The 14,591-nt window shown below is 39.2% G+C and overlaps 1 protein-coding gene across 1 annotated transcript in view; it reads right to left on the bottom strand.

The window, feature by feature from the left end:
• Positions 1–927: 927 nt before the first annotated feature.
• The window catches only part of DNAJC3 (DnaJ heat shock protein family (Hsp40) member C3), a 29,228-nt gene continuing 15,564 nt past the window's right edge, over positions 928–14,591 (bottom strand). Inside the window, exons 5-12 of the mRNA XM_052705935.1 lie at positions 13,672–13,824; positions 12,058–12,239; positions 10,585–10,704; positions 9,231–9,336; positions 9,019–9,139; positions 3,825–3,957; positions 2,744–2,892; positions 928–1,791 (exon numbers count right to left, since the gene is read on the bottom strand). Coding sequence (XP_052561895.1) covers positions 1,634–1,791; positions 2,744–2,892; positions 3,825–3,957; positions 9,019–9,139; positions 9,231–9,336; positions 10,585–10,704; positions 12,058–12,239; positions 13,672–13,824 — 1,122 coding nt within the window. The 3' untranslated portion in view covers positions 928–1,633. The remainder of the gene's footprint in view (positions 1,792–2,743; positions 2,893–3,824; positions 3,958–9,018; positions 9,140–9,230; positions 9,337–10,584; positions 10,705–12,057; positions 12,240–13,671; positions 13,825–14,591) is intronic.

Consider the following 14,591-nt stretch of genomic DNA (forward strand, 5'->3'; position numbering starts at 1 on the left):
ATGCTGCAGTGCTTTTGTACCATCAATTATTGGAAATCCCCCCCAAATACACACACACACACACTCTTCATCAGCCAGAAGATAAATTTCTGCTGACCAAACACTGGCCTTTAAACTGCTGCTGAAAAAACACACTTTCCAAAGCCACAGTTCGGTTTGTAAAGTACTTGAGGCAGCAGAAAAGGGCTGTGCTTCAAAAGCAACTGCACTTACAGTAATTAAAGAAATATACGCATACGCTTTCAGATAGAAGATTGCATTTGCTTTGACTGAGGCTGCTCTTGCTCTTAAATGCCACAAACTGAAGTCAGAGAAGATCCCTATTGATTGATTGTAGTTTTCCAGTTAAAATTCAAGTCTGTCAATTAAAGAGTGGTAATTTTTTGCATTCTAAGAACCCAACTGCTGGTGAAACTCATCAGTAATTTCAACATATTCAGTTAGAGAATGACAAGACCACCTCACCTGCAGTAACTGCAGCCCTAGGAATGCCTCCCATCTCACACAGTTCCATATTGTTTCACCCACCAGACTATACCACACTTCTGGCCAATGCAAAGTCAGCCTGGTACACAGGCAGCTGTTTTTGCAGCACTGTGGCTGTTACACAAAACAGAGAGTTGCTTCAAACTACTTCAGCATTAATTCATTGTGGCACCACCCGACAGAAAGGAAGCTGTATCACATGGGGAAGGCAACAGCTCGCATTTTATTCCTGCAGTTCACATACAGTCACCTCACAACCTGTGCTGGCTCAGAATTTACGTACAGAGAAGTAACAAACTGCTGTAGAGGTGGGAATGTCACATCGTGCTGCCTTGCCCAGATCTCAACTAAATACTTGGTTAAAGTGCAAACTCCTCAAAAATGATGCAATGATGCTTAAACATTCAGAATCACAACAACAGTCTCCTGAAAAGCAAAAGGTTTTTGTTTTCTGTTTTAAACTTTCATATTTGACAGTAGCGGCCAAGAAAATCACCCCAATTAATCCCAGGTTAATGAAGAAGGGTGAGCAGACATTTTCCAAATCCTTCCTGACAAAGTGATCCTTGTAAGAGATTGCTGGGGCTCAGCCAGTGCGCAGCCTCCTCCCCCTCCCTATGGCACTGCCACGGTGATACAACGGGTGGTCACGAGGGTTTCCTTTACAGAATACTGAGAAATGGATCTTTCTGCTGAGCACAGTGACAAACAATTTGTTAACGCAGAGACTACTGTAACTACCCTTCCCACATTTATTAGGCCCCGACTCAAAAAAATATTTACATGCATTTTTACCTGTAAGCATATACTTGAGTCCTAAAGCTGCATTTAAGTGTTGTCCTAATTAGCCTTTTATTGTTTATTCCTATGGATGGAAAAAACACATCTCCTGTATAACCACAACAAATACATAGGCAGTAACAAAACCCTTATTCATTCAACCTCCCCCCACCAGTATAAGCTTGTCAAGCTCACCATGAATTTGCTTCAAATACTAAAAGAAAGAAGTAGCTTTCTTCTAGTGCAGTAAGACTGGGTTAAGGACAACATTAGAAATTAAGATTTTGGGTCTTGAACTGAGAGAGTTTTTATTTTTTTGAACAAATTAAGTAAAAAACAGCAGCAGCCACCTGGAACAGTCCTGGCTCTAACTGAAGTGAAATTTGAATGTAAATGGTCCTCCTCCAGAACCGAAGGGGTTGAATCCTTGCCACGTGTTCCAGTTCCTGTGGAAGGGGTTGCCCCCACCCTGCTGACTCTCTGCATCCAGGGGGTCCTCTCCTGCGTCAAACTTTCGTCTCATTTCTGAAGGAAACAAAACCAAAGTGAAAGGAAGGCACTGTAGTGATGGCAGCAACACAAAGCATCTCTGATGATCAATCAGCGACCAGAATCCCTTTACTTGCCCAGTGGAGTTGACATCAGAAACAGTGTCAAGGAGAAACCAGATGAACGTGCTCTGAAGGAGGTAACATTACCAAATATTTCCAGAGTAGAAAACCTCTGGTTTATATACGTAATTATAAACAAAGATTGCATTAGCACAGAAAAAAGCTTTCTACTAACCATAAGAGTTTGTAATGCAGTTCACTCTTAGACCTCTCCTCTGAAATTCTGAGCCCATCTACCCAACTATCACTTAGACAGTCTGCTTAGAAAAGCTGAAGATGAAACAAGAGTCTCAGACATCCACCATTTTATGTGCTTCTCTTTCCAGTAACCATACAGGGAAAACTTTAGAGACACAAACCTAAGGGATGGCTTTGGTTGAGCAATTTTTTTTACTTGTTTAGAAAACAAGAGGAGGAGAAAAGTGAGCTAAGATAACTACACACTGCCTCATTTTCTAATACACTATTTAGATTTCACAGCCCACCCCCCACCAGCTCTTGGTAGGGTGGACACCAGATCTCATGATCTCCACACCACAGAGTCACTGTATTCCCCACCTTCCCACCCTCAGGACCTGCCAGACTTGATCAAAATTTAGTTTGTATCAGGAAAAGATACATTTGAAACAATCATTTTTTAAGTTCAATTTAAGCAAAAGTCACTAAAACACAATAAATAATTCTAGGAATTTTATCTTCACACAGTGGACTGGATGCAAGTCTGAGCATACTGCTTTCTCAAGCAGGTCAAGAGAGAACAGAAAAGGGAAGCTGTAATGTTTGTTATAACTTACACTTGCTGCATTTTTACAGTGTCATAAAAAAAGGAATAAAAAAGTGAAGCCACTGTGTAGTACAATCATTACCTGGGTCAGTAAGGACTTCCTTAGCAGCTGCTATATCAATGAACTTTTTCTCTGCTTTCTTCTTTTCTTCCTCACTCTGGAAGTTGTCAGGGTGCCACTGGGATGCCAGCTTTCTGTAAGCTTTTATGATTTCTTGCTTTCTAGCATTTCTGGATAGATAAAATTACAGGTAACTTAGAAGTCTTCTAACTGATCCTACAACACAATACTAAATCTACAGGCTTGTTTTAAACACTGGAACAGTAATTAAAGGCATTGGGAAAATGATGAGAGGCTACTTAATCTTCTGAATATGAAACCATAGATTTACAGGAACAGAGGTAGCAGAATGCAACCTTAAAGAGAGTCATCCTCCCTTTCTCTGGAAGCATTCAAGGCCAGGCCAGATGAGACTGTGAGCAACCTGGTCTAGAGGGAGGCATCCCTGCCTAGACGTGGGATTTTGGAACTAGATGATCCCACAGGTCCCTTTCAATCCAAACCATTCTATGATTCTGGGTTTCCTTTACCATCCTAAATTTACTCTTTGGAAAGAGGCAATTGTAAATCTTCATACACAGTAAAGTTCCCACTCTGAAGAATTTACAGTAAGGTGAGCCATAAAAAACATAAGTAGAAACTGGACATTTGTTTGGTTGTCATTAAAAAGAGAAGCCATTAGTTTTTTCCTAGATTAGTGGCAGAAATGTTTTAGATTCCACTTTTACTCAGTCTTTTCAAACCCTCCCAATCCACTGTAATATCTGCCACAATTTTATTTTTTATTGCTTTCAGTAATTCTTTCCAGTCTTTATTTTCTTTCCAATTCATTCACCATATATGTGATCACACCTACGAAGGATTTTTTGCCAAAGGACTCATTTCCTTCTTGCCCACTGGTAGTCACTTTCCTTTCTTTCTAAAAGAACTTTAAACAAGTACTACTGAAGTACTTAGCACTTAGCCCATATAGTACAGCAGGGAAGTGAAAGCAATAAGACAAAAACTAAGCTGCAGCAGAACAAAGGCAAACCATCAGCTCCAGATAAGCCAGTTTAATCAATCAAATGTAACGTCATCTCCTCAAATATTAATGCCTCACCTTTTTACTCCTAAAATTTTATAGTAGTCTCTCTTCTGTGATTGCTTCAACATCCTCTGAGCTCTTTCCAGCCCCTCTCGAACCTGCTGGTCATTTTCACTATTGGCTTGAGCCGTTTCGTAGTCTTTAATAGCTTTGAAAAGAAAGTGAAGGAAGCAAGTTATGTAACTTCTCACAAACCTTGATTTAAACAACTCAATCACTTTCCAAAACTGAAGTTTTGCTACTGCAGTTTATAAACAGTGGAACTTCAACTTGCCAAATATGTTTCTTTAAATTAGGCAACAGAGAAGACAATGTATAACTTAGGTAAGTTTCTTTAGCTTCACCATATTTTTGGGGAAGAGAGAAAAGGTTATTAACAGCTGGTCAGAACACTCTCTAGATATGAGAACACATGAACTGCCAGGCTTGGGATGTAACTGCAATCAAGAAGTGAGTTTCAGTGACTAGAAACAGAAAAGCCAGCTGCACAGCAGTAGTCTCACACATTGAGGGATGCATTATACAGAATCTTACTATTCCTTCTTCTCCACCTTGTGCAGTCAGGCACTACAGTGGCTTCTTCCTCTACCAGCAATAAAGACTTTAGATTAACAGCAAGTTTACCTATGCAAACACCACAATTATAACCATTAGCTGTATTTCACTATTTTCTTTTTATGCCTCAGTATAAAAATATTGCTGCAGACAGCCATACTTTAAGCTCTGCGTGTTTTGTCCCCCACACCCAAGGGGCAGGCTCTCACTTTTATTTCAAGAGTTACATCTGCCAGGAACAAAAGCATGAGAGGTGCTGTAATGCATTTCTGAGTTCTGCAGAGACCTCATTTCTTCCTCTTTTTATTTTTATGTAAACCACATTATTATTTTAAAGTGGTAACTGAAAGCTTAAAACACCAATCTTTGCTATCAGCATTTATTGAGGGAAGCTGCTGTTGAAGCCTCTAATGAAGCTATTCTTCTTTCACTGTTAAAATCCTCACAGTCTCATTTGCAGATCCAAGTCTCCTAGGTTTCTCAAGTTAGACAAAGTACTTGCATCACATTATTTCCAAGCAGCTGCTATTTCTCAGCAGGTGTTACGTTTGTTTTTCACTGTTTCTGAGCAAGACAGCAGGAAGTGCTAATGAATTTGTACTACTCAGACATCTGATATCACTGCAATCTTGTTTTGTTATTGAAAAAAATTTCAAGTACTTCCAGTACCCCAACAATTTCATCTGTTATTAGAAACTGAATTTCTATTCATTTTTATATCACCAAACATTCATTGCTTCAACAAAATATTTTGTTTTATGCTGTTTTGTTTTGTTTTTTTTTAATGATTTGTCCACTCGTTAAGAAAAAACCCTTTGCTGATCTGTGTGCCTAATTTACACTGATGAAACTGATAAAAATATACGCAAATGCAGGGATTTCATTATGCTGTTTTACCACCTCAATAACTTCAAGCACTAATGTACTTCATCTGCTTCACATCCAATCACACCATCCCCACAAATGTGGATCAGGTCATTCAGCTCTGCTGAGCACCACAGCATCTACAACATGCTCTACTGCTGGAAGCTGAGCTCCTTAAGGGTCAATGGTGTGCAACACAGTGGCTTTCTCTTTTTAAAAACTGACTCCCTTATTGCTGGTTGCAGACATTAAGAACATGAGAAGTTATGTTTTGCTGTGACGCATGCTGCTGAGATACAGCACACAAATTACATTATGCACTTCCTTTCCACTAGAAGACACTCCAGTTTTGCTGGTATTCTCCAGCATAGGACTGTTTCTCATTCAGACCTGAACCCCATCCAGCTACAGGGTGAGAGCTGGGAGCAGGTGCCTTTGAAGCAGGATGATAGATCTCTGATGGCAGAATAGCTGCTACAAAACCAAGAGACTTATTACCCATTCAAGGCATGTTGAGTGAGATATTTAATCAGCTCCTCTCAGTCACTACTTCTAAAAGCACTAATACCTCATGAGCTAACACAAGAATTATCACTGCTTCTTACAGGCCTGCTGCTTTACAGAACATCTTATCTTCCTTTCATCCGGTCCCGTAACACCAAGGGAACAATCAGCTTTGAGTATCCATTTCAATTTAAATATTTTAATCAAACCCAACACTCTGCTTTCAATGCAAGAGTCTTCATAATCTCTGAAGCAGCAACTACACCGTATTTCTAAACATCTCAGCTGTCTTCCCTTATCTTGCCTACACAAGACTAGCCATTATTCCATATGCAGAATTAATCTTCTAATCAAACACGAGTATCTGTAGATAACGTATGTCCACGTAAAATCTGTTAGAGGAGTAATTGCAGTAGCAATGCTCTTCTTGAAACAGGGACTGCCTCTTCGAGAGAAAGATTTCCTGAGCAATTTTGGAGCAGTGTGTGTTTTTTCCTCTTAGAAAAAACCGTGTGCTGGATACTTCACAGACAGACTCTTGTGCTTATAGGGTAAGCCACAAAAGGACTCATCGCACATCTGTCTTCACAGACAATCCCTGAATCCCGTATGATGACGAAGTAATTAGAACCTTTTAATGGGAATCAGAACGCAGCTATACATTCTGAAGTACATCTTGGACATTCAACAACAATCTCCTTCAAAGTTTTGAATTAGAAGTATTTTGAAATTTCCTGTCCTTAAACAGGAGATAGGTGCCTACAGCTTGAAGTTTTTCTTGAGGGAAGAAAGAGAATCAATCTACTACCTTAATATGAGACTACAATTTTAATTACTCCATACTGTTCCCCGAAGCAGAAAGGAAATAACCATCATTTTACAGCAGTTAAAAGTGAAGGATAAGTGAAGACACCTTCAAGCATATTAACATTAACGAACTAAACTGTTTATGAAGGCACTGTTGGAAAGAGGAGCATAACTGCAACCATCTGATTACTGTCAAGGGCAGAGGGAAGGCAAGGGATGCACTAATCAACAAGGATTTGGAGGAGTGCCATTCCACTTGAGCTTGGTGATCCCCAAGAGCCAGCCCAGTCCAAGTCTGGGTCCAGCCCAGGAAATAAGCTTTCTCATTTTAAGTCACACCTCTGCATAAAGGCCAGTTATTTTCAGAAACACTGCTGTATTCCACCTTCTCTTATAAGGAGCAAGGAGGCTTGCCAGCATCAGCAGAGAAGGAATGGCAAGCTTCTGAAGCACAAAGCCTACAGAGCTGATAATGACAACTACTTGAAGCTGTACAGCCCTCATTACACTTTGTTTTCAAGTACTTGAGTCAACGAGGCCTAAAAAAGTGAAGTAAAAAGCATATTTCATTTTTGAAGTTCACTTCAAGAGGTGAGAGCAATATCTTCTCTCAGTGATAATTTCTCAAAAAGACAAAAAAAAAAAAAAATCTGAGCATACCATTAATGAGAACAGTTGTCTCATCAATGTTTAAAATGAAGAGGGCTTTTTCTGTTCAGTTGTAAAGCTGACAACTCAGCATCAGAATACAGAAGAGGAAAGCTATTTTATAAGTATTAAAATGAATGGAACTAGTTTTCCAGCAGATTTAAAGACTACAAGTTTCTTTTGCTATCATATTTAACTGAAGCAATCCAAGGCTTCAAAAACTGTTACACGAATGAGCATAAGAGGACAGAACAGATAGATGGTGTAAGCCTCCTTAAGAGTGGCTTTGTGTGGAAATGAGACTTACTAAGCTACATGATGAATATTCATACAGTACATTAGCACGTAGTACCCTGAAAGATGCCACATTACCTAATGGAGACAATTACTCAGCCCCTCCACTGCGAGGTTGAATATGGAGCAAGTAACATTCCCATGGTACTCCGTCTAAAAGGAAGTGAGCTACAGCCAGTGGGTCCAGCACAACCCCAGCAGACATTTGCCACTTTGCCACTTCCCTGCTCTAGCGGTGATTTTTAGTCTCAATGCCTACAGAATATCTACAGAGCTGGGTGCAGGAAAAAATAAATAGTCATCACACAGCTTGTGTGCTCTTTGAATGGGAAGATTTCAAAGGGCATTTGCAACCAGTGCCACTTGGAAAATGAATACTGATAATGCTGTTCACGTAGGCAATTTTCAGCAGCAAGGACACCTGCTACAGAGTGGGGGAAAGTCCACATGAGGCAGCTGACTTCTGTTACCCTTTCCGTAAGCTATAAGGAAATCCAAAGAACTCAAATTCAACTCCATCTTCCTGAGCCACACAAAGAAGCAGAACTGTAAACTGGGATCTCCTCATGACATTTGCTTTTACTTGCAGACAACACCTTCACCATTCATCCAGTTCGTAGCACTACATAGTTGCTTCCTCACAGCTAGTGCTGAGAGATCCTTCAATCAGAGCCATATCAGCACAATTCCACCATCCTAACAAAGCAAGGCTCCACAGGAACCTCTTCCTACACATAAACAGGCATTTTGCCTCTTCAGCAGTTACACTAACACAGCTAGTCATTTCTCTCACAATGCATATGCACACCAGTAACAATTGCACTGGCGATTCATGCAATTTGGTTCTTCACAACATGTCGAGTTTCCAACAAAGCATCCCAAGGACATCCCGCAAAACATCTGTCAGCCCATTACCTTCCTCAGAACACCTGAAAATTCAGTCAAAAAAAGAAACTTTTTGGAGGCACTTCTTGGTATGTTTCTACATACAACCCCATGGTAAGGGCTGCCAGTCTGCAAGCTCAATGGAAAGCAAAGCCTATACACAAAATGCAGCCTCAAGCAAAACCAGCTTACTGCTCTTGGCAGCAGAAAGGAGATCTATGGTGGTGAAACAATGGCCAATACCTTCCTCTATGGTGAACACGTGGTAGGTAGGATACAGGAAAATCTCATTTCATGCTATCGTCCAAAAACATTGTAAGGAGCTCCCAGAATGGGTCTCTGTGACCCTAATCATAGTGATCTTTCATCTACGAATGCAATTGTCTAACAGTGCTGTTGAAATCAATGTTTGAGTCTGAATAAGCTGTATGCTCTCACAAAAGATCCCAAACGTAGCCCACTGTAGAAAGACAACTGTAGATAAAACAAGTGCATACCACTTGTACTAATCAAGACAAAATTAACAGCACGTACTTTCCTAGATCTACAACTGTGCTGCTTAAAGATAAACAACACAGTGCAGAATCAAAGCACATGTTAAAAAATTTTGAAATACTGACTGCAGAGATGTACAAGATGCATACAAGTGTACCTTCTTCATAAAGGTCTTCCAGCAAATAAGCTTCTGCTCTGTCTTTCAGAGCATTCACATTGGTTGGTTCCAGTTGCAGAACTTGTGTACAAACTTTTATGGCTTCTGTAGCCTGCTGATTCTGAAAACGAGAAAGGAAAAGAAGATAGATGGGTGGAGTTATGCTTTTTGCTTTTGAAGAAATTTGGAGAGAGAAGTGGAGGCAGAATTACCTTTGACAAACAGTGACAGATCCTTTCTTTGGCACGAGTAGCATAAACTGGGACATCTGGCTCAGTTTTCATTACAGAGTCGTATTTACTGATAGCATCTTCGTATCTGTTTTATAAAGCATAAGTAGTTACATTTCATACTATTAAGACTGCTGTAATTTATTTAAAATGCAATTTGGCTGCATTAGTCTTAAAGATGTGACGTAAGGCAACATTATGAAGAAAAATTTCAGCCATTTTAAGATTTATACTCCCATTCCCTTCAACAAGAGCAAGCACTGTGACCATCAGGTTTCTGCAGAAGACCATGACTGCCATTCCTCAGTGTGCACAAACAACAGTATCCTGATTTGCTTCCTGTCCAATATGTGCCTCTGCACTTGTGGTGGAAAAAGAAGAAAACCCTCCCTCTCTGATGTCTGAAATGGACCAAGTTTGGAGCCTTGCTGTGAGCACTGTCCTGTTTGCCTTTTGTAATACCAATAACCCCCTACTCCTCCTCTCCCCCCTCCCCCACCCTCCCCCCCCCTCCCAAAAAAAAAGCCAAACAACTGCAGCCAGCTTTAGTCAAGAAGTTTGTTTTCTCCCTACCTTCTCAGCAAGTCACAAAGCAAAACATTTCTGCTGTAAGGGTTTAAAGACATTCAAGTTCCACAGTTAATAAGAAACAGATTAAAACTCTCACCCAAAAACACAAGTGTGTGATTGAACTCATAGCTGCTACAAACTAGGAGGAATGCAAGCTCTCAGAAGAGTCCCTCAAAATGTGCTGATACTGGATCAAATAAAAAACTAGAATAAGAGCCCAAATGAACTGCTGAGTTAATGAAACTGTCCTCCATTGTGCTGACTTGCATTCCTGATGTACTTCCTTTTAAAAAGTCACTCTGAAAATGTTTAATCACTTGTTAGAGCTCCTTACAGTTGGATGTTGTGCACCTGGGAACATGTAAAACCAAAATGAAGCATGAACTAGAAGAACACAGTAGAACTGAACAGGATACATAAGAGAAACCTATGAACCAGTTCCACTTTAGCTACTGAGGCACTGCAGAATTACCTGTGTTTTTAGTCCAAAGATGAAGTCTTACAATACCTGAGAGTTGATAAATTTTATCCCTACCTTCACCTTTATGCCTGCTCCATGAAGTATGTAAAGAGAAGACAGTAGTATCAAAAAGAATTCAGAATTGACTACATGAATCAATGTAATTTGATTGTAATTTGATAGCTGTGCTCAGTTATCCACTTCAGCTAACAGATGCAAAAAGCAACACTTAATCAGCTCCTCAGTCGATAATTTGTTGACACCTCAGCACTCATTTTTTTCTTTTTTAATAGAATGAACACTTACCTGCCTTCTCTGATGAATTCCTCTGCTGACTCAATCTGCTTATTGAGTTTCTTTACTTGTTTATAAAGAGAGAAACATTGCTTATGGTCTTGGTCAAGCTTCAGACACTCCCGGACTTCACTTTTCACAAGAGAGAAGAAATATATTATGGAATTTAATCCGGATACACAATGCAGCATTTATAAACTGTCCAAACAAGAGTTTATTTCTCCATACAATCTTCCCCTTCATTCAAATATTTAATCATTTATAATAAGCATTTATCAAAGCTTAAGATCTGGTTATTAAAGAGAGGAAGTCCACTGTGGATTTCAAAGGACAAAAACAATGCTTCCCATGATCATTAGGTTAAGTAATACTAGCCACCAAAAAAAAAAATAAAAAAATCACCACAGAAGCAAGCTATATGCACCAGATTAAATATACTCTGGAAATGGGCCTCTAAGGCAAACAAGCCAGCTATTTGACATTTACTAAGTTGAATATACAAAAAAAGAATCTTTGACCAGCTGTAGAATCAATTTCTGTAAAGTTAATCAAGCAGTTTTTATCCACCAGCCCTGTCATACACTGCAAAGAAAAGAAAAAACCTCAAGTTTTTTTTCTAGTAACGCATCTGGCATCAAGAGCTTCCCAGAAGCCACTCGTATACAAAAAGATCACAGCATTTATACAGCTGAGCACAAGGAGAGTAACGTTAACAGTGTAGATCAGGCAAACACAGTTATCTGCAGGACTGCCTAGGGATGTATGGCAATGCCTTCAACTAAACAGGAATGAAAGGGTAAACAAAAGTCTGGCAGCTCGGGATCCGCTACATGGATAACATGGATACTCCTGTACATACATATATATATATATATATATATATATATATATATATATATATATATATATATACACAACATGGATACTCCTGTATGTGTATATATATATATATATATATATATATATATATATATATAATACACACACACACATATATATATATAAATAAATGTATATATATATTTTTTTTTAATTATTATTATTATTTATTTATTAACTCCATTTTTAAACCAGTAACTTTCATTTCCACTCCTGAAGATACAGATCTCATCCTATGACACATTTAGTACGTTTCTGTTTTCACTGAAAATAATTTAAAAATAATCTCCAACAAAGCAAGTTTAGAGAAACACTTTCTTCCAGGACAGAAAAATACAACAGCAGCAGAAAATGTAAGCAACTCTGACAGTTTTGCTCTGTGGCATCTAAACAAGATGCTAGGAAGAACTGATGGTTGATCTGACAAGAATAAACACGGAGTCTTCACAGTTCTTAGCTTCTGGAAAGGAGGTTTCTGTACCAGGTGCAGACCAGAGCTGCTGTACCATCCAAAAACCAGACACTGTAGCTATTTCACAGTTTATCGTGACTTTCATCGTTACATTTGGTTTCAGTTCTTACAATTACAGCAAACAATAAAATTACCTGAGTGATAATTCATGGTCCCCCAGCTGATAATATATTCTGCTGATTTTATAGAAGGCTTCAGTGTTATCACTCTTTAATTTGGCAGCAGCTTTCAAGTCACTAATCGCTTTGCTTGGCTCCCCTTCCTTTATATAACACTCAGCTCGAAGTTCTCGTAGGTCTGCATCCCAAACACAAACCTTGAGAAATCAAAATTAAAGCTTGACTTTAGTCCGTAACAGTTCACTTCTTTTCCTCCCCAACATCAGAAGAATCCCATTAAATTTCATTTTGTCAACTGCAATAGCATACGGTTCAAGTTGCATGCAGAGTGCACAAAATTAGCTTCTCTGCTTCCTGGTGGATGCTGTGATGCACCTGCCCAAATAGAGAACAAAGGCCTGAAATTTTTCTAAATGATTTAATGAGCTCACACAGGGAGATGAATTAAATCCACTGGCCCTGCTTAAACTGGGACAGTCTGCTGAGCCTCCAGGGAAGGATATCAGGATCATAAATCAATACAACTTCTCAAAAGAATGCAGGGAAACGAACAGCGAAGACCAAGCTGTCAGCTGTCCTTTAGAAAGAGGCCTGCAGGGAAACTTCAGCCACGCAAGACGTGACCTCAGTACCTCCACTGTAAAGATTTACACTGAATTAACCATGTCAAAGAAGGACAAAGATAATTACTTACAATACAATACGACAGGCAATTCCTTTTACCGGATTTCTTCTGGGTTATCATTTGCTTTATAAACCCTGGTTTTAGAGAACAAGAATTTTCTACTTCTCTATGCTCCCTCCCCACAAACATTTTGACAGTTTCTTCACCAAAAGCTCAAGTTGTAAACTCCAAATGAATGATTTTAACATGCGTGTAAAACAGCACAGCAGTCAACTGTCATTTAATATATTTCTATATGACACACCAGGTGCCTACAGACTGAATTACTCCACACAGACTATCAGGCTACTTTGATTGAGTGGGATTCAACAAACACATCTTAAGGAAAAGGCTGAGAATACAGGTAGCTATGTATGTTTTGAACTTTGTGATGCTATTGATCTTTTATTATTTTGTTTCTCAAGACAAGAGAAGTACTCACTTCTTAGTAACAAACTACCCTTTACCAAGTTTCGTATTCAGCACAAATTGCACTGTGTTATCGACAAAATAGAATTTAGATGAAAAACACGTCTCCTACATTTGCAAAATTTACTTAGAGAACAAGCTCCCTCAAGAATACTAACTTATAGAAAAATGGAGAATGATCAAGACAGCTGCCCACAACAGAAGTTTGGTTGAAGCTGTATCTTTACCCATAACCCATACCCATAACAATGATCTCTTTTAAAATACTGTTGCAGTCAATGCTCTACGCTCTCCAACTTCAGATTGGTCTCACTATGCTCAAAGTGAAGCCAATTACATCATTTATTTTCTCATCAGTGAAGAAGCTAAACCATAATGCACACAGATAGGAGTTCCTATTTCCTTTTTACTGTACCACAGAATCTTATGGGCTGAAAGGGACATGTAGAGATCACTGAGTCCAATCTCCCTGCTAAGCTGATTCCCAGCAAAAGGTTACTATCCCAGTGGACAGCACTATTTTACATAACACTTACTGCCAAGATTTCATCAAGAAGAGGAATTGCAGCTTCATAATCCTCTTGCTGGTATGCAGACAATGCTTGTGAATACAGGCGCTGAAGCTCATCGGATTTCGTCAGCTGAGTTTGGGCTTCTCTTTCCTCATTATTGCTGGGATTGGATTTGAGCTGAAAACATTAATATGAAGAGGGACTGAATTGCTTGCTCAGAAATCACTGTGTCCCTTTAATAATCATAACATAGAAAACTGATTAAAGCTGAAAATAAAGAGAGTTTTAAAATTCCACCAGAAGTGTTTCCAACTTTAAATTCCAGAGACAGACATTTTGAGCTTTGATACAAGACATCAGAAGTTCAAAAACTCTTAATTCTTCCTCTCACCCTGGCTTGATCACTCACCTTTGGACAAATTAATACACAACCAGAGATCTTTTACATCAGCCTTAGGAAGTCACAGTCCTCTTAATGGCAACAAAGTTAATCTTTCTGCAGTTAGTTATTAAATACAAGATTCCTCAGCATCAGTAGGAAGCATATCCATATAACAACCACATATCCCACTTTAAGCACAACAGGTAGAAACAACTGCAACATGACACAGATAGTATCACTGTGAGGCTGTGGTTCTTATTTTCCCAGAAAGACTGGCAACAGCAGCAAGGCTTCAGCTGGAGGGAGGGCTTACCAGGATCAGCTAGGAATTCAGGCACTTCACTTCATATGTGATTTTACTCAAGCCTAAGGTTTTGTTTATGAGTAGTTTCCTCCCTCCAACCAAGGAGTTGCATTTTCCTTGCATTCATTTATTTAGGCAGCTTTCTATTTGCAAAGAAGTAAACCAAACAGCTCTCACAGCAACTCTGCTTCTGGAACTGGAACAACAAATAAGGGCCAGGAAAAATCTCATCCATTCCCTTGCAAAGCCAGGAAGTCA

Source organism: Tympanuchus pallidicinctus, unplaced genomic scaffold, assembly GCF_026119805.1.
Source record: "Tympanuchus pallidicinctus isolate F22 unplaced genomic scaffold, pur_lepc_1.0 scaffold6, whole genome shotgun sequence".
Lineage (NCBI taxonomy): Eukaryota > Metazoa > Chordata > Aves > Galliformes > Phasianidae > Tympanuchus > Tympanuchus pallidicinctus.